Genomic DNA, 27,359 nt, shown 5'->3' with positions numbered 1-27,359 from the left:
ATTTTTAAATTTGAGTGATCATCTAAAATTTAGTGTGTATTTGCTTTTGGTTTTCTAATCAGTTGTTTGACCCAAGCCCTTTTCAAAGAGAAGTGGCAATGTCTCACCCTTCTTTAAAGAAGATTCCAGTCATTTAAACTTAAAAATGACAATAAATTGAGCTACTGGTGGCTTATGTTCTTGAACAACAAGAAAGGCAGCTAAAGATTTCTTCTCTCTAATGCATGAGAAACTAATCAAAGCAAACATCATTAAATGCTAATGATTTCTTCAAAATGTTTCAACCTTTAAAATGCCAATAACTTTCTCTATTATAGATATATGACTGTGGTGGCAAAAATAAAAACAAATCAATTCAAGTTATCTATTTGCAAATTATAAATGAACATGACTGATTGCAGAACTCATAAAAATTGAATATTAATTCTTGAGGAATTCTTCTTGAGGGTTCTATTGTAAGTGATATTTATCCCCATATGGAAGAGTGTGAATTTAAAAAAAATTATCACAAGAGCATTTTAAACCACATTAATTTTTTTTAGTAGTTTCATACTATTACCATTTCAAGATCTTTGATAATGGGATGTCCAGATAAAATCTCACGCCCCCTCCCCCCCTCCGTGGTTTTGGATTACAGCCAGTAGAATGTACGCTCCTTTAGCTTACAAAGTTTAGAAAGAAATCCTGAACTTTGAATATTTTTTTAAAACAATCCAGATTTTTATTTAATTCCAATCCATGTTTTTTATTTAATGAAAATTGCTATCGTGCTCCCCCCCACCCAACCCCCAGTCCTGGCTGATGTTCCTTGGGGAGATGCTACCCTGACCCATTCTTTGAAACAACATATATAATCTAGCAAGTCACATGTCAACCAGCCCTTAGGTTGGAGCAAGCCCTCGCAAATATTTTTCAAACCACCTGTCTCCATCCTTTCCTTCTGAGGTAGAACTATTTTGAGTGTGATGAAAAACACTGCATCCTAAAAGGGTCTGACTGCTCTCAGATTCTGTGAATGGAATGGGCGGAGGATTAGTACAGCCTTCAGGTATTAGCTACAGGGGCTAAAGCCTCTGATAACCTCCTTCAATCAGCTTCCTAATGTTAAGAGTCTGGCCTCTGCCAGCCTCTGGTCCTTGAACCCTGGCCTTGCTAGTGATAGCCACAGAGGGCTGTGAGGCTCAGCTGGTCATCACTGGGTGAGGAAGTGTCAGGATCGCTGTAGATCTGAGTCAGGGCTAAACTCAGGATTTCTTTCTTCTCTTTGTAAAACCGTAGTTCTTGTCCTGCTTTCCTGGCTTCCTCCAACTCCCTCAGAGCCATCCGTAGCTCTTGTGACAGAATTCCCGGTGACTCCCGCTCCTTCATGATCCAGTCCAGGGCCATGTGGCTGCGCATCTTTTCATCCAGTGAATACTGGGAATAGTAGGAGATGACTTCCTGGGGGCCAAGAGACAAGGTCCTGAGTGTCAGTAAAAAGCACCAAAGGCACCTCTGCCTCCACCCCTCCTCCACATCCACAAAGGTCTTACCAACCACTAGGCCTCTTTGATGTTTACAAACTGTAGCCAAGTCCCATGACACACTTCTTACAGAAAATGAAGGACTAAGCTGGTGCAGCAAAGCAAAGTTACTCCACGTTGAGTCAAAACACTAACACCAGGAAGACTCAATAATATTCACAAAATAGAGGTCTGACCTTGGTAGAAAGTGTGCTGTTGGCATAAGGAAGATGACAGTCTAAATCGCTCACAGAAATGACAGTAATAACTTTTAAAACGTATTATGGAATGTAGGCATTATCATTATTGATATCATAACGGTACCTTCATGTACATGGTCTCTTACTTCTGTAAACAACTAAAAATTAGTCACTAACTGTCAATACTCGTGTGAAAAATTTGCCAATGCATTGTAACATCATGTGTAGGTTTGATGGAGACACTTTAAGAAGATCTTGTGGAGTGAATACATTGCTTATTTTTATTTTCAGGAACATATGGTATTTATTTATGACCTTAACAAATTAAAAACAATCATGGAAAAGTGTTTATAACGAACCCCGGATATTTCAAAGGCCTTTTGTAAAATCAAAGGAAAAGGAAAAATAACCAAAGCCATTGTCAGCTACTCATTTCTTTTCCATCCTTGACGTTTTGAAAGCCAGACTTTCTACGCAAAGAACAACTAAAAGCTCCTGGGGCCGCAGTGCATGGTAATGCTTACATCCACCTCATCTTGCTGACTAGTAGAGGCTTTGTTCCTCATGCAAGTTCCTGTTAGCAAACTCTTAAAAATAAACTCCCATCTTTCAAAGTCTAACGGTGGATAAAGGAAGGATAAATCTTGGAGGATTGTGGGTGAAAACCATTAAGTACACAGGAAGGAGTTTGACTTTGCCTTTAAAAAAAAGGCGGTGGGGGGGCAGGGTGCTTCTCATAGGTAGCAAAGAAATAGTGAGACCCTGTCTCTAAAAATAAAGAAGAAATTTCCAAACCAAAAAGTTGGGATGATTGGATGCCAGCTTGCCCACTTTTACAAGCATTTCTGTTGCCCGTTGGGGACTTTCGGTGGCTGTGAGAAAAGTCCTGCTATCGTCAATTTTACCTCTCCTCACTGCGGAGGTCCCCATGTGGTGCACTCTCAGGTTTCCTTCCGCACTGCAGAGCAGAGGAGGGTACACACTCTAACAGGCAGGGCAGGTACATGGAGTGTATTCCACAGTTGCCTTAGAAATCAAGTCTGTCTCAATGATCCCTTGGTTTGGCATCATTCAGTACAAGTATCTAAATCAGTCCTATGCCTAGTCAATGTTCTCAGTATGCATATTTGGTCAGTGCCTGACTCAACTGGACTGCCATATCCTATCTAATAAAAGAGTAATATGCAAATTGACCATACCTCTGTGACACCCACCAGCCATGCCCACCAGCCAATCAGGAGGGAATATGCAAATAAACCCAACCAAGATGGCTGTAGCCACAGAGAGCAGGAGGGAGGCTTGGGTTTCCCTGGCAATGCAGGAAGCCAAGCTTTCCACCTGCCCTTGCCGGCCCAGGCCTCCACTCAATGCTACAAAGTTTCAATTATAGAGGATAAATAAAGCCCAACAGAAATGGTGGCAACCATGGAGCTGGAGAGAGCAGGAAGCTAGGGTTGCCCCGGCGATGGAGGAAGCCAAGCTTCTGCAGCCCTGGACTGCTTTGGCCTCCGCTTAAGGCTACAAAGTTTCAATTATAGAAGATACATAAATCCCAACAGAAATGGCTGCCGCCACGGACTAAGCAGAAGGCTTGGCTCCACTCCAGGCTACAAAGTTTCAATTGTAGAAGATAAATAAATCCCAGATCCCAGGGCCTCTGCTTGGGTCGCTGGGGGGCGTGGCCAGCCTGCAAACCACCACAGGCCCCTCGCCCAGGCTGCCCCACTTCAGGGCAAACCAGCTGGCCCCCACCCATGCATCAGGCCTCTATCCTTTCTAATAAAAGAGTAATATGCAGATTGACCATCACTCCAACACACAAGATGGCTGCCCCCATGTGGTCAAAGATCCTGCCCCCATGTGGACACAAGATGGCCACCACAAGATGGCCAGCAGGGGAGGGCAGTTGGGAGGAACCAGGCCTGCAAGGGAGGGCAGTTGTGGGTGATCAGGCCGGCAGGGGAGGGCAGTTGGGAGGGACCAGGCCTGCAAGGGAGGGCAGTTGGGGACGATCAAGCCTGCAGGGGAGGGTAGTTAGGAGTGACCCGGCCGGCAGAGGAGGGAAGTTGGGGGTGACTGGGTCTGCAGGGAATGGCAGTTGGGGGGGACTCAGGCCTGCAGGGGAGAGCAGTTGGGGGGGCACCAGGCCTGCAGGGGAGGGCAGTTAGGGGTGGTCAGGTCTGCAGGGGAAGGCAGTTAGGGGCAAACAGGCTGGCAGGGGAGCAGTTAGGCATCAATCAGGCTGGCAGGGGAGTGGTTAGGGGGTGATCAGGCCGGCAGGCAGAAGCGGTTAGGGGCAATCAGGAAGGCAAGCAGGTGAGCAGTTGGGAGCCAGCAGTCCTGGATTGTGAGAGGGATGTCCGACTGCCCGTTTAGGCCCGATCTCACTGAGATCGGGCCTAAACGGGCAGTCGGACATCCCTCGAGGAGTCCCAGACTGGAGAGGGTGCAGGCTGGGCTGAGGGACACCCCCACCCCGTGCACGAATTTCGTGCACTGGGCCTCTAGTACACACACACACACACACACACACACACACACACACACACGTACTAGAGGCCTAGCACACGAAATTCGTGTGTGGGTATAGTCTCTAGGCCTGGCCTGTGATCAGGGCCATCTTCCCACAGCTGGCCCCACCCCCTGCCGCCACCCACCCCCGGTTCCTCATTCGCCATTGGGCGATTGGAGCCTGCCAGCCAGGGAAATAGACCAAAAGGTGGTCAGTGCACCTCATAGTGACTGGTTGAATGGTCGTTCTGGTCATTCCGCCGTTAGGATAAATTTGCATATTACCCTTTTATTTATAGGATAGTTATGTGTATTTATTCATGTGTCCTCTGCTCTTACTCAATAAACAAAGCACCAAATTTAACAGGAAAAAATCCAAATAAAGGAAACCTCCTAGAACAGTGGTTCTCAACCTTCCTAATGCCGCGATCCTTTAATACAGTTCCTCCTGTGGTGGTGACACCCAACCATAAAATTATTTTCATTGCTACTTCATAACTGTAATTTTGCTATTGTTATGAATTGTAATGTAAATATCTGTGTTTTCCAATGGTCTTAGGGTCACAACCCACAAATTGAGAACCGCTGCTGTAGAGCCTAAGACCATCGGTAAACACAGATATTTACATTACGATTCATTAACAGTAGCAAAATTTCAGTTATGAAGTAGCAACGAAAATAATTTTATGGTTGGGGGTTACCACCACATGATCGTGGCATTAGGAAGGTTGAGAACCACTGTCCTAGAGACATCATGGCCATCTGATCTGTCTGTATAACACAAGGCCATTCTGGATGGTAAAACCTCACCTGTCGAGAACACTTTGTTTCGCGAAGGGCTTTTAGGCTCCCATTCCAGTGTAGTAGTTGGAAAATGGTCATCAGCTCCTATAAAACCCAAACACTTGTCGTTAGTCTCAAAGCAGAAATGTGAAAAAAGTGCCTCAGTGAGAGCTGAGCAGGGCGTGACTCTGACCCCCCACTATGTCAGGGAAATAGGACACAAAAGATAGTCAGGACACTTTGAGACTTTCAAACACTAGCGTCCCAGGCTTCTGGAGCATTGTTCCTTCCCTTTCCTGCTAATCCATATTTGTACAACAAAATGGCTTAATAATGTATAAATATCTTTCAACATTAAAAATTATCTAAATAGACCAGTGCATCTGAGAATAATTTGTAGGCATCGCAATTTTTGAAATTGCCTGAGACTGGAAATATCTCAAATGTTCATTTTTAAATGAATGGCTTAATAAAGTATTGAAGGGCAGCAGAATATGCCACCCAAAATATGAATTTAGGACATGACACCACAAAATATGCCACTTTGGTATATTGATTATTTTGAGCTGAAGGCACTTAAAAAACAGCAAATGTAGAGAGAGGGTCTCTCTGAGCTCCTCTTATCTGTCTAAGACACATCCTCCAAAAGGCACCTGGTTGTCATAAATCCCTCCTGGGGTGTTGCACTAACCCGGAAAGGTGGACTCATCACAGAAGAGGAAACTGGAAGTCCACACCACACCTACACAGGCTTTGTCACATTTATTCTTCTAAGTGCCCGTTTATCTTTCTTTAAAGTTATCTATTTTCCCTAAGAAGCCCACATCCCCTTCCTCTTTCCCTATTATGATGGTATTTAATCCTGAATTCTATGCCACCTCAGGATGAATTCATTTTTCCCAGGGTCTTTTTCATGTGTACACGGGCATACATGTCAATAAACGTGTTTTTCTCTTGTTAATCTGTCTTTTATTATAGGAGTCTTAGCTAAGAACTCAGAAGTGTTCAGGGAAAATTACTTTTTCTCCCCTACAATACATCCATACCACTGAATACGGTGCAGTCATAAGAAAGGATGGGAAGGCTCTCTAGGTTCTAATGTAAAGAATCTCTGTGATGTATTGTTAAAATAAAATAAAAGCCAAGTGCACAACCTGTATACTAGTTGATAAAAACGGAATAGGAGATCTCGATAAATATTTGCTTGTAAATGCCTAGAAGAGTTCTGACAAGATACAAAAGAATCGGGTAACATTAGTTGCCCCCTGGGGACAGGAGTGGGAGGGAGAACTTCCTCTGACATCCTTTTGTACCTTTTCAGTTTTGAATCATGTGACAACAATACATATTAAAGAAAAAATTAAATTAAAAAATCATGACTAAAAATAAATGTAAAACATGTAATAGTCAAACTATTAATACTGTAAAAATACTCCCAAATTTATAAATTCAGTCAAGAAAATTCCTTAAAATGAGAACAATATGGTGAAACTGACATTAAAATACACCCACCATGGTGAGGGCCTGGGGTGGGAGGTGGGGGTGGCTGCATAAGGTCGATGGGGGGAAAAAGGGGACATACGTAAATCTTTCAGCAATAAAGATTAAAAAAAATTATACCCACAGTTTCCAATGGCCAGTGCTGAGCACAGCGTTACACTTTCTATGAGCTTCATCCTTGCCCTGCACGGTATCAAGGGCAAGCTAAAGGGAATAAACGTGCTGATGATGTTATTTCTCTAATGTGATTAGAGCTGGCAGTCTTCCACTGAAGTTATCTGCATTTCTTTTCTTTTCTTTTTGGTCAGAGACACATTTATTGTGGATTAATACCACAAACCACAACCTTATAATGATCAGGAAATAACAACACAATTAAGGAACTTCCTGGTCATGAAAACCAGTTATGAAAACCTTACATTTAGACAGATGTCCAACTGCCCATTCAAAAAAGCTGACTTTCACTGTCTTTACCTCACAGTAAAGAAGTTTTCATTGTGAAAACCAGGAGGTACAAAGTCATTCTGGGATTTCAGACATTTTAGGATTATTGGGTAAATTTTAAAGCTATAAGGTAAGCAGAAAAGCAAATAGCACTATTATCATGTTGGAAATTGCCATTAGAATGTAATGTGTTTCTTCTTTTCAGTTTGGGATCCAGTTTGGGATTTTGTTCTTCTACACAGTAAGCACCCCCGAGAGACCTCAGTAAAAGCAAATTATCTATTTTCATTCATTAAAATCCGACATGAAAACCAGCAGAATTACTCCTGCCCCAAACACAGAGCCCACCGCCTGCCCAGGGCCTGGGTCCAGTGCCAGGGAAGCTGCTCCTCTCGCGCCTGCTCGCCTCCACTTCTCCCTGCCCCACTCCAGATTTTCACTCTGTCACATCACCATGCTAATTTAGAAAAGTGAGAGTGGTTTGTTCTTTATAACCACAACCAAGTGTTGTCTAACCTAGCTCACCACTGTGTTTTTTATCAAAGAAACCCAAGTGACTGAGGAAGATAGATTTGTGCTGCCCTTCCCAACTTACCTTCAAATCTACACACTGAATAGTTCACAGCCATACTGATGAATAGGAACACTCTTTATGTCCTGATATGAAACAGTCTCTGTGGTGTTACAGAGGGCTAATATTTACAAATAAGACATTTTGTTTCATGTTTTATCTGAACTCTCCACTTGAATTTTATATTCTATTGTATATGTTTATCTTTTGTTGAGAAAGAGAGAGAGAGAGAGAGAGAGAGAGAGTGAAACATCTATTTGTTGTCCACTTACTTATGCACTCATTGGTTGATTCTTGTATGTGTCCTGACCGGGGATCGAACTCACAACCTTGGCGTATTGGGACGATGCTTTAACCAAAGCTACCCGGCCAGGTATATGTTTATTTTTTAAAAAAGAAAATAAATACCACCTCCACTCCTCCACCTGCGCTCTCCACCACCAGTCTTCATGTAAAGTTGACAACCCAGAAGACACACTGAGTTTATTCTGTGGCTTCCAATAGCCCTGCTGGCATTGTCCTTACTCTCTTGTAGCACAGTTTGAGAAATAGCCTATTGCTAACAGGGATCTTATTCCATGTTCTGACGACTGTTACCTTGATAACACATTCTTCCTCCAAGGCCTACAAGGCTCTCATTCTTATCTATACACAAACCCCCTTTTCCAATAAATTCCTGTCATTCCGTATGGCAATCCCCCTAAGACTTCAGAACCCACAAATTCTGCTGCCAACAGAACCAGAGACCTTTCTTACGTACCTTGGCAACCTACATCTCTCAAAAATCCCCAGACTTGAACTGTTTTTGCCTGCAGGATCCTCCTCACCTGCTCTGGTTTATCTAAATTTCTGATGCATCACCAAACATTTTTTTTTTCTCTTCAAGTAACACAAGCGCCTCTTCCTCAAGTGTTGCTCTTGTTTCTAAAGTCCTTCAGGGAAGATGACCTTCTTTCTGCCTTCCATTATGTTCCCATCTAAGTCTTGCCCTCCTCATAGACATATTAATCTTGCTATCATTATGCAGATAGTCTCAATTCTCTATTTCCCTTCATAAGACCAAATTCACTATCTTCAGATCTTCCTGAAGCTGCATGAGCCCTAGGCTCAACCCAGGAAATCTTTGTATGCCTCCCATTGATTCATTCCATCGGAAATCCTGGCATTACTGCAGACTGGCTAGGAGAGGGCTGCTCCCTCATTTCACCAGGATTCCTTGCTGCCTGGTCTTCCAGACTTGTTTTCTACCTGTCAAAGTTCTGTCCCTTTAAAGGAAGCCTGTTCAATGAGCTCTCTGTTCTATTCCTCACAGGACTTTTCCTGCGGGATTATCTGTTCTGTAGACTGATCTAGAAACCTGAAGAGTCTGGGCATCCGGAGAGATAAATAAGCAGCTGGCCAAAAGGTTGGGTTGGGATTAGGGTTAGGTGAGTGAAGCAAGTTTAAGGTGAGTCATGCAAGTTCAGGGTCTTTTATTTAAAATTCTGTCATTATTTAAAATTTTGATATTTTGTTTGTCATGAATTTTTGCACATTTTGACTTTATGCAACATTGGGTTATACTACTACTCATCTTGATTACTGAGTTTTTTGACACTCCTTTAAATGCCTGAAATGAGTGCCTAACTCTTCTCACCTAGTCTGGACCCTTCTCATGGTCAAGGCCAGCTTTGTGAGCTTGTGATCTGTGCAGTCACCTAGGACCTTGAGCTTGGTGTAATGATCCACTGCCTTGAAATTCTTAGTAGATTTTTAACAAAAGGCCCCGCATTTTCATTTTGCCATGGGCCCCATAAATTATGTAGTTAGTCCTGATCAGCAAAGTAAAATTAAAATGAAGTGGAAAAATCAAGCCTTGTGTGTGTGTTTTTTTTTTCTCTTCAGGGAAAATTTACAGCTTTCTTGGTTCATTTTGTCATCCATTCCATTTTAACCAACTACAACTGGGCTCTGTCCTCACAGTGCTTCCTGGTATTGCCTCCTGGTAGAAACACTGGCCCTTCAGCTGCTTTGCCGGGGACGGGGGGGAGCGGGGCGGGAATGCACACTGTTTCTCTCTGGAACTACGTCTGGGAGACTGGCTTGGTTCTGTGATTCATCAGAAATAAGAAAAACAAACACTATAAATGGAGAACTTGAAAAACAGGTGGGCACCATCTACCCACCCAAGAGAATGGATTTAAAAGGAAATTTGTTTATGAGATGAGGTTTTAAAAAGCAACCTGGAGAATTTAGCAAAGATGTAAATAAACAACTCGTCCTTGGATTGCATTAGGCTGCAGAATAAATATATTAACTGGCGTCAGTCAAAGTCTGCCTCGAACCTGACCTTGACAAGACCCAGTGGCTAGTGCTGTTACCATCCCTCCCCCGAAACATCAGGCAGTTTTCTCTAAGGCAAGGCTACCTCAAAACAGGCATCCAGGCTTCCCTACCAAGTGAAGGTAAGCAGAAGCCTATCAGGTTTCCCCTGTGCCCTGCCTCCTTGACAGCGCCCCTGGAAAGCCTGCGGGCAGTCAGGAGACACCAGCCTTGTTTTTATACGGTGTAGTCATCTATGGGTAAGCACACATATATTACCCACCAGGGGTACTGACTGCTGGGTCGGCTGTGGTCAATTCCCATCATGTGCAGAAACAAGCCGATGCATTTAAGCCTGGCCACCAAGGAATGTGCAGGCCCTGCAGGCAATAGAGCTGGTGGGAAAGAAAGGGATGTCTGTGCTCAGGCCCTCCTCCTGGGTTGCCAAGCATCCCTACCAGGGAGAGGGATTTTGGATTTTTCCTGTCCTCACATCTTCCTCTTCCTTCCTCTGTACCCCATTCTGTCCCCAGCCTCCCCTCTGTGAATTTATGAAGCATTTCCAGCATGATTATAATTATTTCACATATTTAAATGTCTTATTACATAGACCACACAAGAAACACAGCCTATACCAAGGCAATTAAAGTATTACTGAAAGGTGGTTAGTATAGCCTTTCATAGTACTTGGATGAAATTTTAAGAATTAAAAAAGAAAATCTTGCCTCCCATCTTTGGCAGACTACCTCAATGGCATTCAAAAATCATTCTTGGCACTGAGGGTGTGCCACCTGCCTCCTCACCTTCCCTAGCCTCCTGCACTCCCTGCCGCTCCCAGCCCACACCATGATCAAGAAGCCCGCATCCTCTCTGTCTGCTTCTTCCCTCGATACTCCCACACATGGATGTTGACTCAGACACAGACATTTCCAGTGACTCAGAATTACAGGCTGAACTAACACCAACCACTGACCCAGAGTCGCCTACGTCCCTAGACCTCACTGGTGGTGCAGAGTGGACCACTGAGGATTACTTAGAGAATACACAGGTTTGGGAATTGTCTATGACGTGGAATCAAACACCTCCCGCTCTGTGGAAGAAGCCACTGAGGAGGACACAGTGAATGTCACTGGTGAATATTTGGAAGAGCCCATCACTATAGCACCAGAGGAGCCCAGCACCTCCACGGAAAGTGATGAGGTCACCTCAGCGCTCGTTTAAAATGAGGCAAATTCTCCATTGGCTGTGATCTTTGCTCTGCTAACCACAACTGTCTAAGAAGATTCTGAGCTTCTGCACAAGCCTGCTATTCCATTATAGTAGTGTGAATAATTGTACAAGACTAGTGAGCTATAGGATGTACCCAGTGGTACAGTGCAGGGAACTGTCCACAGGCAGAGGTAGTACATTCCTTAAACATGTCCCATTTAATATGGGGTCAATAAATGTTCGTTTAAAATGAAAAAAAATCATTCTTGATTTTCTGAAAATAGATACTAAATCATATACAAGCTACTAAGTACTGAGGCAGGCAACATTCATTCTACGTATTTTTTTGTCTGGGTTGAGAGGGGAGAAACTTTTAAAAATGAGGTTCTTTGAAGAAATCACCATGCTAGACACTTTATAAATGTCATATTATGTAAGTCCCACAAAAATCCTATACAATGGGCATTATAATTCTTATTTTACACATGGAAAGCTGAACCTCACAATAGTTCAGTTCACAGGTGGAAAGTGGTAGAGCCAGCTTCACATACAAGTCTTTAAAAGTTTGTGTTCTCTCTCCTGTGTTATGATCCTCACTTTATTATTTTTTTCTGTTTGACTTTAGATTGTTACTGGGGATAAGGGGAAGTACCCTTTATAGTCCCACCTTTTTATTCTACAGCAAGGATCCTGAAATGTTCATGCAGGGAAGCTACCCTGTCCTCATCTGAAACCTTTAGTTTATATAAAATTGTCAAGGGAATCTACCCAGGAGCCTCAGGCGTAAAGCAGTCCTTCTTCAGAAAGTTATATAATAAGGTTTGTTAATCTTCATTGAGCATTTACAATATGCCAGGAACTGTTCTGGACTCTTTCTACATGGTCCCTTTTGATCCTCATAATGGAACTGTGAGGAAATGCCACTTCTATTATGCTCCCTGATTTATATGCAAATGAGGAAGCAGATTCAGAGGTGAGAAGGCCAGCCAGCCTGAAAGGGACCAGCCCCCTCCAAGGCCTGGGCTCAGAACCAATGAGCTGATGTGTGCCCTGGTCTGCTCCAGAGGGTAGACTTTAAAGATACCTGGTCTCTTCCAAACCAAGACAAGCAACATCAAAGGTCCATGAGCCCATGGCCCCTTAAAGAGAAAACTGGATGAACGAGATCTTCCTAGGACAAAGAGAAGAAAGAGTATTTTTGCTTCATCAAACAAGGGACTGATGAGGAAATATTGTTGTTGTTTTTAATGTACAGGAAGGACGCATCCACTTGGGCAGTGACTATATCATTGTAGTTAGGAAAAGAGCTGAAAGGTACCAAAGAAGGTATTTGAAAGTTAGTGACTGCAGGCTGAGCTATAACACCATTGTAAATTATTTCATGATGAACATTTTTGTCCATAAAACTTTATATCTTTGAGTGCTTCTTAGGATCTAATCTAAAAAAAAATAGAAATACTGGAGGCAAAAACTCTTCATTATAACATTGCATATTGATTCCCACTAGCTCTGCATGTATGTAAATAGTCAACTGCATTCAAGTTTAGTTTTTTAGAGGGCAAACTTTTCATGTCTAACAAGTAAATTTTCATCTGTCCAGCCCAATATAGGGTAATAGTTAAGGGTGTGAGCTCAGAAATCAGACAGCCTGGGTCTGAACCTTGGCTTTGCCATGTGCTAAGCTCTATGGTACACTTCCTTCAGTGATAATGTGGAGACAATACATACTTATATGCAGATTTTGAAGGTTAAATTATGGCGATATTTGTTAAATGTTTAGCACAGTGCCAGACATGGTAAGTATCCAATAAATGTTAGCTATAGTCCATATTGTTGTTGTTATTGACATATTATTTGATTTGGAAATAATAGATAATGTAGTTCCTCAGCTCTATTATGGCTGTCTGCAGTGGATGAAAAGGATTATAGCTTGCTAATTTTTTAATTTAGTTAATGATAGGAGGTGACAGATTTCTTTAATAGAAATACTAGAACTGAGGGCAACATTGTTTAATATACATTGCAGGCATCTTCATCTATGACTTGTGAAAATTAAGAACCAAATGGTCACAACCAACACTTCAAACTGTTTATTTTGGTTGAAGGGGGACATTGTGTTGAAAAGTTGGTAAAATGATATAGTTGTAAATCGGTCGTGTTCCCTACCTATTTCTTAGACTTAAGTCTTTTAGTTCCCTTTAAGAAAGCAAAAATTGTGCCTTGTTTGCACGCTTATTTTAACCCACTGAGGCGTTGCTAAGATGGAGCTACCATGCTAAGTTCTAAAAGGATTAAATGAAAATGACCAAAACAAATTTAAAAAGTAGATCTGAGAGACAGAGGGTGTTCATGATAAGAGTGGCATTCTCCCAGGCTTTTAGATTGTGTAGCAAAATAAACAAGTGGCAGGAAGTCAGGCACCTGAAATTCCAGCATGGTCTTCCCCATATTGGACTCCAGCATGTAGTGATAGGCGCCGATGCTGGTGCTGGGGTCGTCAGCGTCGTCCAAGGAGCCCTTGGGAAGGAAGCAGAAAAGGGAAGTATTATGGAAGCCACCTCCCCTCATTTGGGTGATCACAAATTAATACCATGGCCCTACAGTGATCCTTCCATTGGCCTAACACTTCAGGTGTGTATTCCACAACCAAGTCTCCAGTTGATTTGGCATAAAATCCTTAATCTCTCCATGATTCAGAGGAAAGAGGATTTGTAATCAATTTGAATCTGGCATTCCATTAGATTGTTGACTGATTATATCCTCACTAAAAGAATAATTATCCCAAAGCAGAAATTCCTGTGCCCTCGCACAGGGTTTTGTTGATAGTGGCATTAATGTTCTTAGTGGTTGCCCACTTAGGCTGCCTTCAGGTGTTATTGAAATCTTAAAATGATGACCTTGTTCTGGTTCTAATGATAACCAGGCAAGATTATGTAACTGACAGGGAAAGAATTCTTCAGTTGTATGGACCATTCATATTTTACTGCCATGATTCTTAATGGGAGCTTTTCATAATATGCTGGTGTTCAGCCTGGAGACATGGATCTTGGTTTATATTTTTTTACTTCCGGATCACTTAATCTTCAGCAATCAAGGTGGGTGGGTGATGTGTAGAAATGAAATTCTCCTTCAATTTGGTTAGAGGGAATGGCAATGAAAGAGCTAACATAAGGTCTGGGGCCTGCCCTTCAATATCCCCTGGTCTTGGATTCCTGAGAAAGTGGGCAATGACTTTGTGAGGCTGAACATACGACTGCCAACATCAGATAGCAGCAAATTTATAACTTTTGAATGCAATAACATTAACACTGCTGCTGAAATATTTATGTTGGCTTTTTAAATATCCCAGAGGAAATCCATCCAGAAGCCTGCAAATCTTATATATTTTCTTTCCTTAGAAATTTCCATGAAAAAATGATAAATTACATTTACACTAAGGGCCCCTCCCTGCTCCTGAGTAAATTCCACACATAGAAATCAAGCATCATTTTCCTAACTTCTCTTCCTCAGAGGCACTTGAAATGTGCAGGGCAGCGAAACAAAGGCTTCCTTTCATCCTCAGAGCAGATATGGAACAGAGCTCCTGAGGTCTCCAAGCCAGGTCAGCCGCTCTCTGCCCCTTCTTCTCCTCTGTGTGATAAGAGCATTTATTAGGGGAAAGAAAAGAAGAAAAAAAGGTAACTGCTAGTGTGATAATGTCTCCTTCATTATTAACAGCTTCTACAGAATTACCGAACCTTTACAGTCAGAGTGAGGGAATCAGAAAATGAAAATCTCAGGTCGGGTTTATCCATGCTAAAGACAAGCCAGGAGTAGCCCCTTTGGCAATGCCAACTTCCTGACCTTGGAGGACATACAAGGCGACAACTGCCACAGCGGGGACCCAAGGCTTCCTCCATGGCTGATGGTTTGGAAGCATCAAGGATCAGGAGCTCCACATAATTCTTGGGGTAAATTGCCTACGCCTGGATTGCTGAGAAAACATCCTAGCTAAATTTCCAAGACAAAGTGTTTTGCTCATAAGCACTTTGTATTTAGTTATGTCCATTACAAACATTTTCAAAGCCCTCTGAAAGAAGTAATTGATTAAGCATGACAATTCTAATAGTTAACAAATATTGGGCATACAGCTTTCCCCATATCTAAGCAGTCAGCGTTTCCATAAAAACACAGATTGCAGCACCCCATGGGGGTTGGAGGGATTGGCACGTTAAAGAACTTCACATCATGTGTAAGATTAGTTAAGTTTAGGGGGACATGAGCTAGTTTGTAAAGCAGTATTTAATTGTATGTGGTCTCAGGCCCTCAAACGAATCAATGCTCTTCAAACAGCAAACATTCAAATAAAGAAATCAAGGTGGATCAAATTATCTACCTTGATTTAAGGCTTGATTAATTGTGGTCCAGAAAGATTAAATAATATTACTGAGCCGAAACCGGTTTGGTTCAGTGGATAGAGCGTCAGCCTGCGGACTGAAAGGTCCCGGGTTCGATTCTGGTCAAGGGCATGTACCTTGGTTGCGGGCACATCCCCAGTGGGAGGTGTGCAGGAGGCAGCTGATCGATGTTTCTCTCTCATCGATGTTTCTAGCTCTCTATCCCTCTCCCTTCCTCTCTGTGAAATATCAATAAAATATATTTTAAAAAATAATAATATTACTGAGATGAAGAATAGGGAGCCAGTTCCAATTTTGTGATTTCCAGTCCAAGGATTCTTTTTGCTGAAAATTAATGATTTAATGGATAAAAATTACATCTGCCCAATTCTTTAAAAATGTGCTCACTTTCGCATCTCCCATGATTCAAAGGCCTCAGTATTCTCAGAGCAGCCAGCTCCTCCCTTCCCTGGGGTACTCACGCTGGTGGAGGCAACTGCTTCCTGCACACTCTCCATAATGAATTCCTTGGTGATCCTTCGAGAGGGCAGCTCATTGAACAGGGAGTTGATTAGGGCCACTTTAGCTGCATCCCGCCTGGCCTCGGCTCTACTTAAGCAGCACTTGAGAAGGGGAGGAGAAAGGGAGTCATTAAAGGATTCAGCATTTCACCATTTTGTCCCTACCTCATGGGTCTCTAGACATTTCTATTAATATATTTACTGTCTGTACCTCTTCTTTCACACACATTGCTAATCCCCTGAAGATCATACAGATTTTCTCTCAGCCCTAGATTCCATGCAAATGTCTTGGTTGGTCTTCAAATGCTGTTTTTGGTCTTATTTCATAGTCATTGAATGGCTACTATGCACCAGAGGCTTTGCATACTGTTAATAAATAATCACAAAAGTCACAATGGCTACTTTTATGTGCCAGGTAATTATATTCATTATAAGGGCCTTCCTCAAATCTTTATTTTGGAGGAAAAAAATGTAAGGAAAGAAGAAAACTGGGAAATAATTAAGGACAGAGGTTCTGGGGTCAGGCTGTTTGGCTTCAGGCACTTGCTAGCTGAAAGACCTTGGTAAGTTAGTCTCTCTGTGACTCAAGTTCTGCCACCTGTCAATGGGAATAATAGTAGTCCCTCTGGAATAGGTTTGAGGATCACCTCAATTAGTTAATATAGGTAAAGTAGTGAGACTACCTTATACATGGTAACACTCTATGAGCACATTCCAATCTTATACTTTTTACCTCCAGGTTAGGACAAAGGGGCTGCTGTCAAAATCTATTGTTTTTGCTTTTCCAGCACTTACCTTTCCACCTTCCCTCTAATTTTCTGAGGGCCACCCTTTCCGCCTTGGTTTCCATCCACACAGTTTGGGTCAACATTTGGCCTTCCTGAAGTGAGGGGCCATCGGCAGCCCATGATTAGTAACTCATTACAAAAAATTCATTTCTCCCAAATGTAATATTGCTCTCCTTCTTCCCAGTTTGGCTTTCCTGTGGCTCACACAAGTCTGCTCAATATATCCTGATTCTTTCCTGTTCTTTCTCTTTCCTTATCAATTACAACTGTTATTCCAGTTCTGGCTCGGCATGGAACCTGGGAGTCCAGAGAGAGAGATGAAGTCCTATGAGAACTGCACTATCCCCAGAGCCCACCCCTGTTGGAGGACCTCAGAGTGTGATGGCCTCTCTCCCACAGGTCCTGTGAACTGTCCAGGGTCCTAGACCCTATGCCAAGACTCTTAGAGGGAAACAAGCTAGAAGGAGAAGCCCAGGCCCAGGTCCTGGTCAACAGGGTGGCTGGGCACCTCTGGCTCTGCCACTCAGTGACTGTGAGACCTGGGATGCCAGAACTTTGGGGCTTATTTCCTAATCAGTGGTTGGCAAACTCATTAGTCAACAGAGCCAAATATCAATAGTACAATGATTGAAATTTCTTTTGAGAGCCAAATTTTTTAAACTTAAACTTCTAACGCCACTTCTTCAAAATAGACTCGCCCAGGCCGTGGTATTTTGTGGAAGAGCCACACTCAAGGGGCCAAAGAGCTGCATGTGGCTCGCGAGCCGCGGTTTGCCGACCACTGTCCTAACTGAATAAATGGGGATGGTGGCCTCTTTGATTTTAAGGCTCCTGATACCTAAAATGCATGATTCTCAGAATCAGTAGTGCTCGGTGACCGATGTGAAAGAACAGAGAAAGTACCAAAGATCCCACTTCATGTTGCAGTTTCACAGCCTCAGTGGCTTGGTAGCACCCCTGGGAAAAGGTCAAGCCCCTGTGGTTTGCTTTCAGCACATTGACCATCCCTGCACTGACCCAGGAACACTCGGAACTCACAATAGTGTGTCATCTAGAGGCCCGGACTCTCCTCCCCATCTCCACAAATCCAGATAAGCCTCCTGAGGTCAGGCCCTGGCCCCCTCTGATTTCCTCCTAATGTGTCAGGACCCTAACAAAACAGAACGATTAAAAACAACACAAAGAGATTTCCAACATCACCTCTAAATAAAGAATTAAGCCGAAGGTCTAAAATGTATGTGAAAGACAGTTAGGGTTTTTCTCCAAAGAAGACTTTGGGGTAGCTTGAGGCAGTAAGCAAAGCCATTCAAGGTTTAGACCTCGCCCAAGGTGTAGGCCACCTGTATTAAATCGTGAGGCATGGCTTTGCATTATGGACTTGACTGGGAATTATTGGATGTTGAGTTCTGAGTCAGCAGTATCTCACTGAAGCATGGGTGCCGCCTCTTTTAGGAATTCTTCCCTGATCACTCCGAAGGTGGGCTGGGAGGACCGCTGTCCATGAGAGGCACTCCACATCTTTACATAATTGTCTGCTAGTACTGCCCCCAGACTCCAGGCTGCGAGCAACCTAAGGGCAGAGTCTGTGGCTTAGTCATCTTTAAGTCTCTGGACCTACAACACGGTTTATTAAATGAATAACTAAATGCTGCCTAGGAAATTTAAACACAAATCACTAATGCACCTAATAAAATGCTGAAGAAATCCTCTTAAAGAGGAGAATTAAAGATATATATATATATATTTACTATTTTAAAAGCCCCTTTTAAATATGCCCTGTGTACTATGCATAATCCAGCAATGTAAAAATATATTAATACATGAATTTCAGAGGGATAATTGGACATTAAGGTCAGACACTTTGAGATTACCATTTTTGTCTGAGTACAAGATATGTTTATTATTCTTTGGAAAATCAGTTCCTCATTAAAAAGCAGAGAAAGTTTCTGCAAACAGTACCTGACATATATAGGAGAAGCTCATTTTAATAGGAATTTGCTTTCCAAAATCTATAATATTGCTGTTGGGGTTTCAGAACTTAGATTCAGACTTGGGCACGCTTAAGAAACTTTATGTAACTATCTAAATGATAGCAATTGAAACCGTCCTTCCTAGAGAGAGACCCAGTAAACACTCTTTAGATAAAAGAAGCTATCTATTTTAAATAAGTCCCACTCAGGACCAGATCAAAGGCACCGCATACACTTCAACCAAATGGCACTGCTTCTGAGATCAAAGCACTGCGGGGCTGAGGGAGGGAAGGAGCCTTTACCCAGAGAGCACGGGAAAGGACCAGGAGACCTCACCAATAGCCAGATTTTAAAGTGGACACATGTCTTTAGTTATGTCATTGTTGCAATGTACAGAATCTTTGGTTGAAATGGGGGAGAAAGTGTACCAATTAATAATAAGCACATAAAGTAAGTTCTGAGCCATCAAAGGGCTTTTCTTACAATTGTTCTTTGCATTTCTGAAAGACAAGTACTTCAAAATGTTTATAATGTTAACCAGCCGCTTCTAAGTTTTGGAGCTACAAATCCAGTCAGTCAAGGGCGCATATTTTCTTTAGGGATCTTTTAATGGGGCCTCTCAAACCTGAAGGACCTGTGCGTGGGCAGGACATTTAGCCAAAAGCAATCTGCTTGGCAAATCGAAATCAGAGTGTGAATTCTGCTGTGAGAACAGGCACGGTTAGCGTTACCATCAAACAGTGGGAAGCGCTGCAAGAAAATAAAATATAGTAAGTGACAGAACATTTTATTGATGTGTCCAAACCGGTCATCAAAGACATCAGTTGGAGAGTGAGCGAAGCATGGGGTTATTTCAAAGCAACTTCCTGCTAGAATTAGACTTCCCAGATCATATGGTTTATTCTGTTTTTCAGCCAGACCCCAATCATAAATACAGATTTGTAAACCGTGCCTTATCTGCTAACCATTCTTAGTTGTTAATAGAGAGAGACAGCTTCTGTCCTTTGCACTTTGTGAAAGTGCAGAGCTGGAATATTTAATAGCCGGCATTTTACTGAAGTCAGCTGTGGATTTCTTAGGCATGTGGAACCACATGCTTTTCAAGTGGCTAGCAGACCCCACTCAGACATTTATCTTGATGCTCAGATGCCTTTCATTTGCTGGTAGATTATAAACCACTGAAATCATTTCAAAGCCTCCTGGCTCTAATCTAAAATTAAAGCAAAACAAGCGCGTCTGTGGCATTGCTAAGGAAAACTATGTAAGGCAGCGGTAGCCTGCCTGAGAGAGCCCCTCCCCCTCCCCGTGATCTCTGCCTCCTGGCATTCGCAGCCTCGTGCAGCCCCTCTCACGCTGTACTCTACCAGTGGAATATGGCAGAAGATACAGCATGTCACTTTTGATATTAAGTTGTAAAAGCCACAGTGGCTTCTGTCTTGATCACACTTACTCTCTCTTGCTCTGGGTAAGTCGCTTCCATGTTGTGAGCAGTCCTACAGAAAGGCATATGTGGAAAGGAACCCATGCCTTCTAGAAACGGATCCTCCAGGCTCCATCAAGCCTCAGATGACTATAGCTCCCTGACCGCTTGACTGCAGCCTCCAGGAGACCCTGAGCCAGAGCCACCCAGCTGAGCTGCTTCCAGATTCCTGATCCTCAGAAACAGTGTGAGATAACTTGAATTTGAGGCAATTTGTTACCCAGCCATAGCTGACTAATACAAAGGCTGTGTTCACGTCAGGTAATAAGGAATTCTCTAAGCCCACTCTGATGGAGAGCACAATAACAGTAATCCTCATTGCTGAGCTAGGCACTTTAGTTTATCGTCCCATTTAGTTATTACCACAATCCTATGAGGTTGGGTTTGTTGCTATCCTTATTTTGCAGATGAGGAAACAGAGGTTATATATCCCAATGGCTCTGTCCTACAAGACTATCTCCAATGCAGAGACCAACTGCAAGTCCAGGTTGTAACCTGCATCTCTGATCAACCAGCTATAAACGAGAGGTTCTTATAACCCCCTCCTTCATCATTTGCTAGAATGGCTCACAGACTCAGGAAGACAACTTACTTACTAGATTACTGATTTATTATAAAAGGTATACCCAGAGGAAGAGATACACAGGGAAGGGCTCAGAGCTCCCATGCCCTCTCTAGGCACAATCCTCCCAGCTCTCCAGATGTACACCAACCGAGAAACTCTGTGAATCCCACATTTAGGATTTTTATGGAGGCTTTATAATGTAGGCATGATTGATTAAATCTTTGGCCATTGGTGATTAAGTCAATCTTCAGCCCCTCTCCTTCCGAGGAGGTCAGAGGGTAGAGCTGAAAGTTCTAACACTCTAATCACAAGGTTGGTTGCCCTAGCTGCCAGTCCCCATCTTTAGGGGCTTTCCAAAAGCCACCTTATTGGCACAAACTCAGGTGTGGTAGAAAGGATTTTGTTATGAATGACGAAGGGTTTTAGGAGCTCTGTGCCAGGAACCAGGATAAAGAACAAATATCTATTTCTTATTATAAATCACAATACCATAATGGTAAAACCACTTCTGCTAACACCAAAAATGCTAATTTCTCACAAGGAAATATCTCAAGGAAAGCAGTGTTCAAGATGAAAAAAAAAAAAAATCCTTTATGACAGTTCTAAATTTAGGCCCTTAGGAAGTATATAAACACTTCCAACTTAACTGAGGTCTCAATTTTCTTTCTCTGCTCAGTAGTTTCTATTTCTTCGATGATAATTTTTTAAAGTGTCCACACTATCCAATGAAAAAGTAATCAACCAAGATTAATTGGCCATACGCCATCCCCAAATAGAATAGTTGCTAGTCAATTTTTTTAGGATGCACAGAAGTTCTTAAGTTAATTGAAATACAATTTTGGTAGTCATGAACATGTCATAAGAATAGAAATGCATAATAAGAAACTGGTTTTATAGTTAATTATTTCTTAAATACTTTAAAATTATTGATGTGTGTTACTATTCATAGAAAAACCTTACAGCCAGACCAACACAATTTATACTCTGAGCAATTACTTTCCTCGTGTCCCTTATTTGATTAATAATTTTCCCATGCTTTGTATTAGAAAATAGGTAAGACACATGTGTGGAGTGGCTGTTTCTGGAACCCAAGTGCTTACTGTACATACATCCCAACTGTAGTGCTTTCTTTAGGAAAGCAGGTGAAAAGACATTGAAATAAGTAACATCTCTCCATTTTAAACATACAACAGACTTCTTAGAATTATTTGTATTTTAAAGACATCAAGAAAAAATAGGTCTGCAGATCCAAAATGTATAAAACCAAGTAGTCACACTTTACTTAGTGCCTACTAAGGCTAGCCAAGCAGTTGAGAAATGGTCTATGAAGAGCGAGGCTCTTGAATAAGAACAGTCATGTAATTGCAAGGGTGACAGATTGTACCTACATGGGAACTCAAAGCTGAAGATGTCCTCCCTGGACTCCAGGGCAAGTCAGTGTTATATAGGCGGCATTCACTCGGCTCAAGAGCACATGGTACTGAGCTGGGACTTTACAGGTGGCAAAACCAAATAAACTGACTCTGTGAGAGGTGAGAATTCTTGATCCTTTAGGCTGTAGTGTCTGTCATTCAGGTGGTTGGGAACGTTTTGCTTTTGTGACTCAGAGTCCAAGTCGCAACAAGTGACCTGACTTGCGGAGTGTGTGTATGGCCTGCCAGCTCTGGTCAGTGTCACCAACACCTCTGTTCCATCCTGACAGCAAGCCATCAGCACCAAGAATGCCACAAACCAGGCCCTGCTGCTAATTGTCCCCCTTTCAGTTCTTTAAGACCTGTGTGCCCTCGTCTAAGCATGAACATTGCATGTGCTCCAATTTATCTAATTGTGGATATATTAACATTTCCCCCCTTCCAGATGGTGATGTGAAAAAAGGGCAACGGGTGAAATTAGGTCACCCAAGTTAATATCATGTCTCTTTCTCCATAGGTCATGTTGGGAACAATTTGGAGCTCTGTCAGCAGGGAATGGGGGCTCTTTGCTAGCTATGGGGGAGGGGAATGGTCTAAGAGTCCAATTTTCAGAGAAAACTCACCAGTTCCTGTCAACTGAAAGAAACGTTTCATGCACATGGCGGGTCAGAATGTTATTTTTATAATACAAACCACCTGGCCTCCTCCTCATTTACCTCTGCCACACATGCTATTCTACACACATACCTAGACCAAGGGCCCTGGTAACTATTACAAAACCATGTTGTATTTTGCTCCTTGAGGTTTTTTCTTTTCCCTTTTTTCTTTTCTTCCTTTTCTTTTTTCAAGTTAAGGTGAAGACAAGATGAATTGATCAGGGCTTAGAGTTTTGGTTTATTTTTATAGTTGCTTTGATGTAAAGGGACTTGGCTCTCATTGCACGGAGAGGGGTGAAGGGGGGTTGGGGAAAGATGGAGTCAGCCTTTCTTCCTCACTCAGCAAGTCCTGGCACAGTGAGCATCTTCCTAAAATTTACCTGAGGAACTGGGAGACTCCGGTGGACAACCTCAAGCCTTTATTTACCAAGAAGCCCTTTCCCAAGTGTTCCTTTCACTATACTCTGCTATTCTCTTTGGACACCAAGCACCTTTATTCATTGTGCTTGATAAGAAAAGACATAGAATAAAGGGCTGGGGAATAAATATAAGGTTTCCTTAAAGTAATATGCACTCACAGTTTCGTGGGCAAATCATTGCCATTTGATCATTAGCTGACATATGATTTTCAAATGGGAAGGGGTTATAGCTAGTCTTCTTATCTTTGGGTCTCGTTAGTTACAAAATAGGATGCTTTTCTGAGGAGATTTCTACCAAGAAACACCTCCTTTAGAAGTGAAGTTACATTGCGTAGCGTGTTGTGCATCGGAGTTAAGTAAACAACTCTAGAGACAGAGACAAAAGAGGTCCTGGCTGATTTCAAATAGAAATGCGGCATTAGTAAAGGGCAACAGTCTCCGTTTTATGGCAGAAACTAACTCACTTCTCAGGGCATGGAATGTTATAACTAGGCCTTCATTAATAACTGGTAGAGAGCATTACAATCCCATTAAGCCAAGTCCATGATTTAATCAGTTTCGATTAGTCCTTCTCTCCTGGGAAAAACTTAATTTTATAAACTTAGCTTATTGTAATTTAAATATTCTTTTACTTCCCAGGACTTGAGAAGAATCTTTCAATACCTGAAAGTATAAAATATGTTTGTTTGTTTTTTTAAATATATTTTATTAATTTTTTACAGAGAGGAAGGGAGAGGGAAATAGAGTTAGAAACATCGATGAGAGAGAAACATCGATCAGTTGCCTCTTGCACACATCCTACTGGGGATGTGCCCGCAACCAAGGTACATGCCCTTGACCGGAATCGAACCTGGGACCCTTCAGTCTGCAGGCCAACGCTCTATCCACTGACCCAAACCGGCTAGGGCTAAAATATGTGTTTTATAGCTGATAACATAGGTGAAGTGGGCTTGCTGTGGTATGTAAAAGTTAAACACCCTAGTCTTCTTTCAGCCACTATGAGCCTTTGAAAGTAGTTTTGCCAGGTATCTTTATAGGCAAAGGCTTTGATTTGAACACTAAGTGGCATAAAAATTGAAGGAACTGGTCTGCTGCGAGGGTTCCACGTCATGTCTCCCAGCTGTGCAGTCCTGCTATGCAACACCAAACATTGGGTAAAAGCAAACAAACAAGCAACAAAATCAATCAACAGGTTGCCTATGGCAATTTCACATATCTCAGTTCCCTGTGGTGTCTGGCGTTCTACAAATGGGCTAAGTACCTGACCCCTGTGTGTAGCATCTGTATTTATTGTTGTGAAGCAATTTTAACAACAAAAGCTTGTGAAAAAGATATGATACCCCAATGAATTAGTGTCCTTCAAATAAATTGAGTTCTCACATCAATGTTTTAGCCAAGGGATATATTTTTTATTCAACCATAACTCATGCACATAAATAATGGCATGGTCTATTACAATACCCAAAGGAATTTCTGCTTTTTATTCCAAATAAGAATAAAATTCATTAATCCAAATCACTCTAGCAGACTATATGGAAGACCATGTCACTGGCTTGAACATAAAACTTGAATCACAAACCTTTTAATAAAATGTAAAATAAGATAAAACACTCAATTAAGTTCCCCTTTTGGATTTGGAAACAAAACAGCTACTGAAACCATGAGCAGCTTTCCTTCTGAGTGTATCAAGAGGGGAGCCAGAAGTTGATCTGATGGCCCTTGTGTTGCTCCTATTGTAAAAAAATGGAAATTACTGCCAGTTTTCATGGTAATGATATGTGACTAGTGAAGGATTAACTGCCTAGATAAAAATGGCTTTAAGAAAAAACATCCAAAATGCACAAATTCCTACTTAATGCCTGTAATATTAGAAGATGGCTTCCTTTATAAAAAACACAATTAGTATTAATGTGTTTCATTATAACTTTCTAAAAGAAAAATAATTTAGTATCAATACATCATTTTATTTATTGTTTAGAAATTTAAAAAAAATGAAGCACATATTCACTTTTCTTTTACAGTAGTTTATCCAAGAATGGGTTAAAGACAGGATTGTTGCTGTTTTCTTTCCCTCTAGCTCTCTGTTTTTGGGGGCTGTGGTGTCAAGACTAACTGAAAATTCTTTAATTAGTCTTCCTGGACACAGCTTCCCTTTTACTTCAATAGGAGGTTTCTTTGTAGAAAACCAGTGGTTTGTGTCCATCAGAACCTTTTGACTGCTTTCCTTTGTATTAGCCAGAAAACAAAAGCACAGTCTGAATACCACTCTTCTAAAGAATGAATGAGCATAATCTCTTACAGCTTTCATGAAACTAGAGGGATTAATCCTGCAATCCAGTCCCATACTACACTTCAAGTATTTTCAATTACTTGGCACCATTGGAGGTGACGTCCACAGCTCAGTAAGAACGCTACTGCTGGCATAACGGCTTCTCCATGTCTCAGCACATGGTCTTGGCATTAATAATCCATCGTGAAATGATTTGCAATGCACGAGGGTGACATTTGATTACGTGAAAGGCATTGCAGGAATGAGCATGTAGGCTCTCCCAGGCCAAATGCTGGCAAAAACAGGATGAAATGTTATATGGTGAAAATATCATTTAAGATGGTTTCTGAACTGACAAAGAAAAGTGCAAGGACATTGCTTTAGGGGAAATATTTTTTCTTTTTTTTCCTTCCTGGTTTTTCTTTCTCAAATCACATTTTGGAGGGCCAAATGGGTTAAGGGGCCAGATTTGGCAGTCAATCACCCAAACACAATTTCAAAACATATTTGATTCAGGAAATTCTGGATCTTTTAAAGCAAGGATGTTAACAATCCTCCTGAGAACCTTAAAATATGATGATTTAAACATAAGGAAAATGAGAGCCTGAAATGATCAGAGAGATCACCAAGACTCCTCCCTGCTGGAAAGTTCATTTTTTTCATTTTGTTTTCTATTTTTAAAGAACCACAAAGAGGATGTTGAATGTACTTCCTAAGAGAAGTCCTATCATTTTGGGTAGAAATTTATGAGACAACTTAAAACTTCATAGTTCTCAAAGTAGCAAAAACAAAAACAAGAGCATTAGAATGTCTTGTTCTTATGCCTCTAGATCAGGGGTGGGCAAACTTTTTGACTCGAGGGCCACAATGGGTTCTTAAACTGGACCAGAGGGCTGGAACAAAAGCATGGATGGAGTGTTTGTGTGAACTAATATAAATTCAAAGTAAAGGAGCGGAGGGGAGAGCAAGAGAACCCTCCGCTCTTTCGGCTCCGCGGGCTGGATCCGGCCCTCGGGCCGTAGTTTGCCCTCAGCTGCTCTAGATCCATTCACTGATCTGTCAAATGCATTATATTCTAGACTAGAGGCCTGGTGCATGAAATTCATGCACCATCCTGCACCCTCTCACAATCTGGGACCGCTGGCTCCTAACCGCTAGCCTGCCTGCCTGCCTGATCTCCCCTAACTACTCTTCCTGCCTGCCTGATCACCTCTAACCACTCTGCCCGCCTGCCTGATCGCCCCTAACTGCTCACCTGCCTGCCTGATCGCCCCTAACTGCTTACCTACCTGCCTGCTCGCCCCTAACCACTCTGCCTGCCTGCCTGATCACCCCTAACTACTCTGCCTCGGTCCCCATCTCCGTGGCTTCATCCGGAAGGACATCCGGAATGACGTCAGGAAGGGCGTTCAGCTTTCCAGTTTAATTAGCATATTACACTTTTATTATTATAGTTATAATAAGTGTACTTATTACATATGAACAAATATAATGCATACCTGGGTGTGAGTATGGACAAGTCTTGGTTATTTGTGGTCATGAGTACAAAGTGGAGGGAAAGTTACTAATGTATAAGTTAAATGCAGAGAGAATTAGAAGGCTTTAAAAAAAATCTTTACCCAAGAATATGGTTTTATTGATTTTTAGAGAAAGGAAGGGAGAGCACGCAGGAGAGAGAAACATCGATGTGAGAGAAAAACATACATCCATTACCTTCTATACACGCCCTCACCAGTGATCAAAGCCACAAACAGGGCATGTGCCCTGACTGGGAATTGAACCCACAACCTTTTTGGGGTACAGGACAACGCTCCAACCAACTGAGCCACCTGGCCAAGGCTAGAATGTTTATTAAGTCAGTACTTCCAAAGTAATACATTTT

The 27,359-nt window shown here is 42.1% G+C and overlaps 1 protein-coding gene across 1 annotated transcript in view; it reads right to left on the bottom strand.

Annotated features, from left to right (window-relative positions):
• Positions 1-705: 705 nt before the first annotated feature.
• Positions 706-27,359, bottom strand: part of LIX1 (limb and CNS expressed 1) — a 47,622-nt gene continuing 20,968 nt past the window's right edge. The window contains exons 3-6 of the mRNA XM_080679228.1: positions 15,880-16,020; positions 13,443-13,538; positions 5,024-5,101; positions 706-1,440 (exon numbers count right to left, since the gene is read on the bottom strand). Of these exons, the coding sequence (XP_080535354.1) occupies positions 1,153-1,440; positions 5,024-5,101; positions 13,443-13,538; positions 15,880-16,020 (603 nt within the window). The 3' untranslated portion in view covers positions 706-1,152. The remainder of the gene's footprint in view (positions 1,441-5,023; positions 5,102-13,442; positions 13,539-15,879; positions 16,021-27,359) is intronic.

This window comes from Plecotus auritus (genome assembly GCF_963455305.1).
Source record: "Plecotus auritus genome assembly, chromosome: 7".
In the NCBI taxonomy this organism is placed as follows: domain Eukaryota; kingdom Metazoa; phylum Chordata; class Mammalia; order Chiroptera; family Vespertilionidae; genus Plecotus; species Plecotus auritus.
Note: the sequence above shows the minus strand (reverse complement) of the source record. Positions and strands in the feature narration are given on the sequence as shown.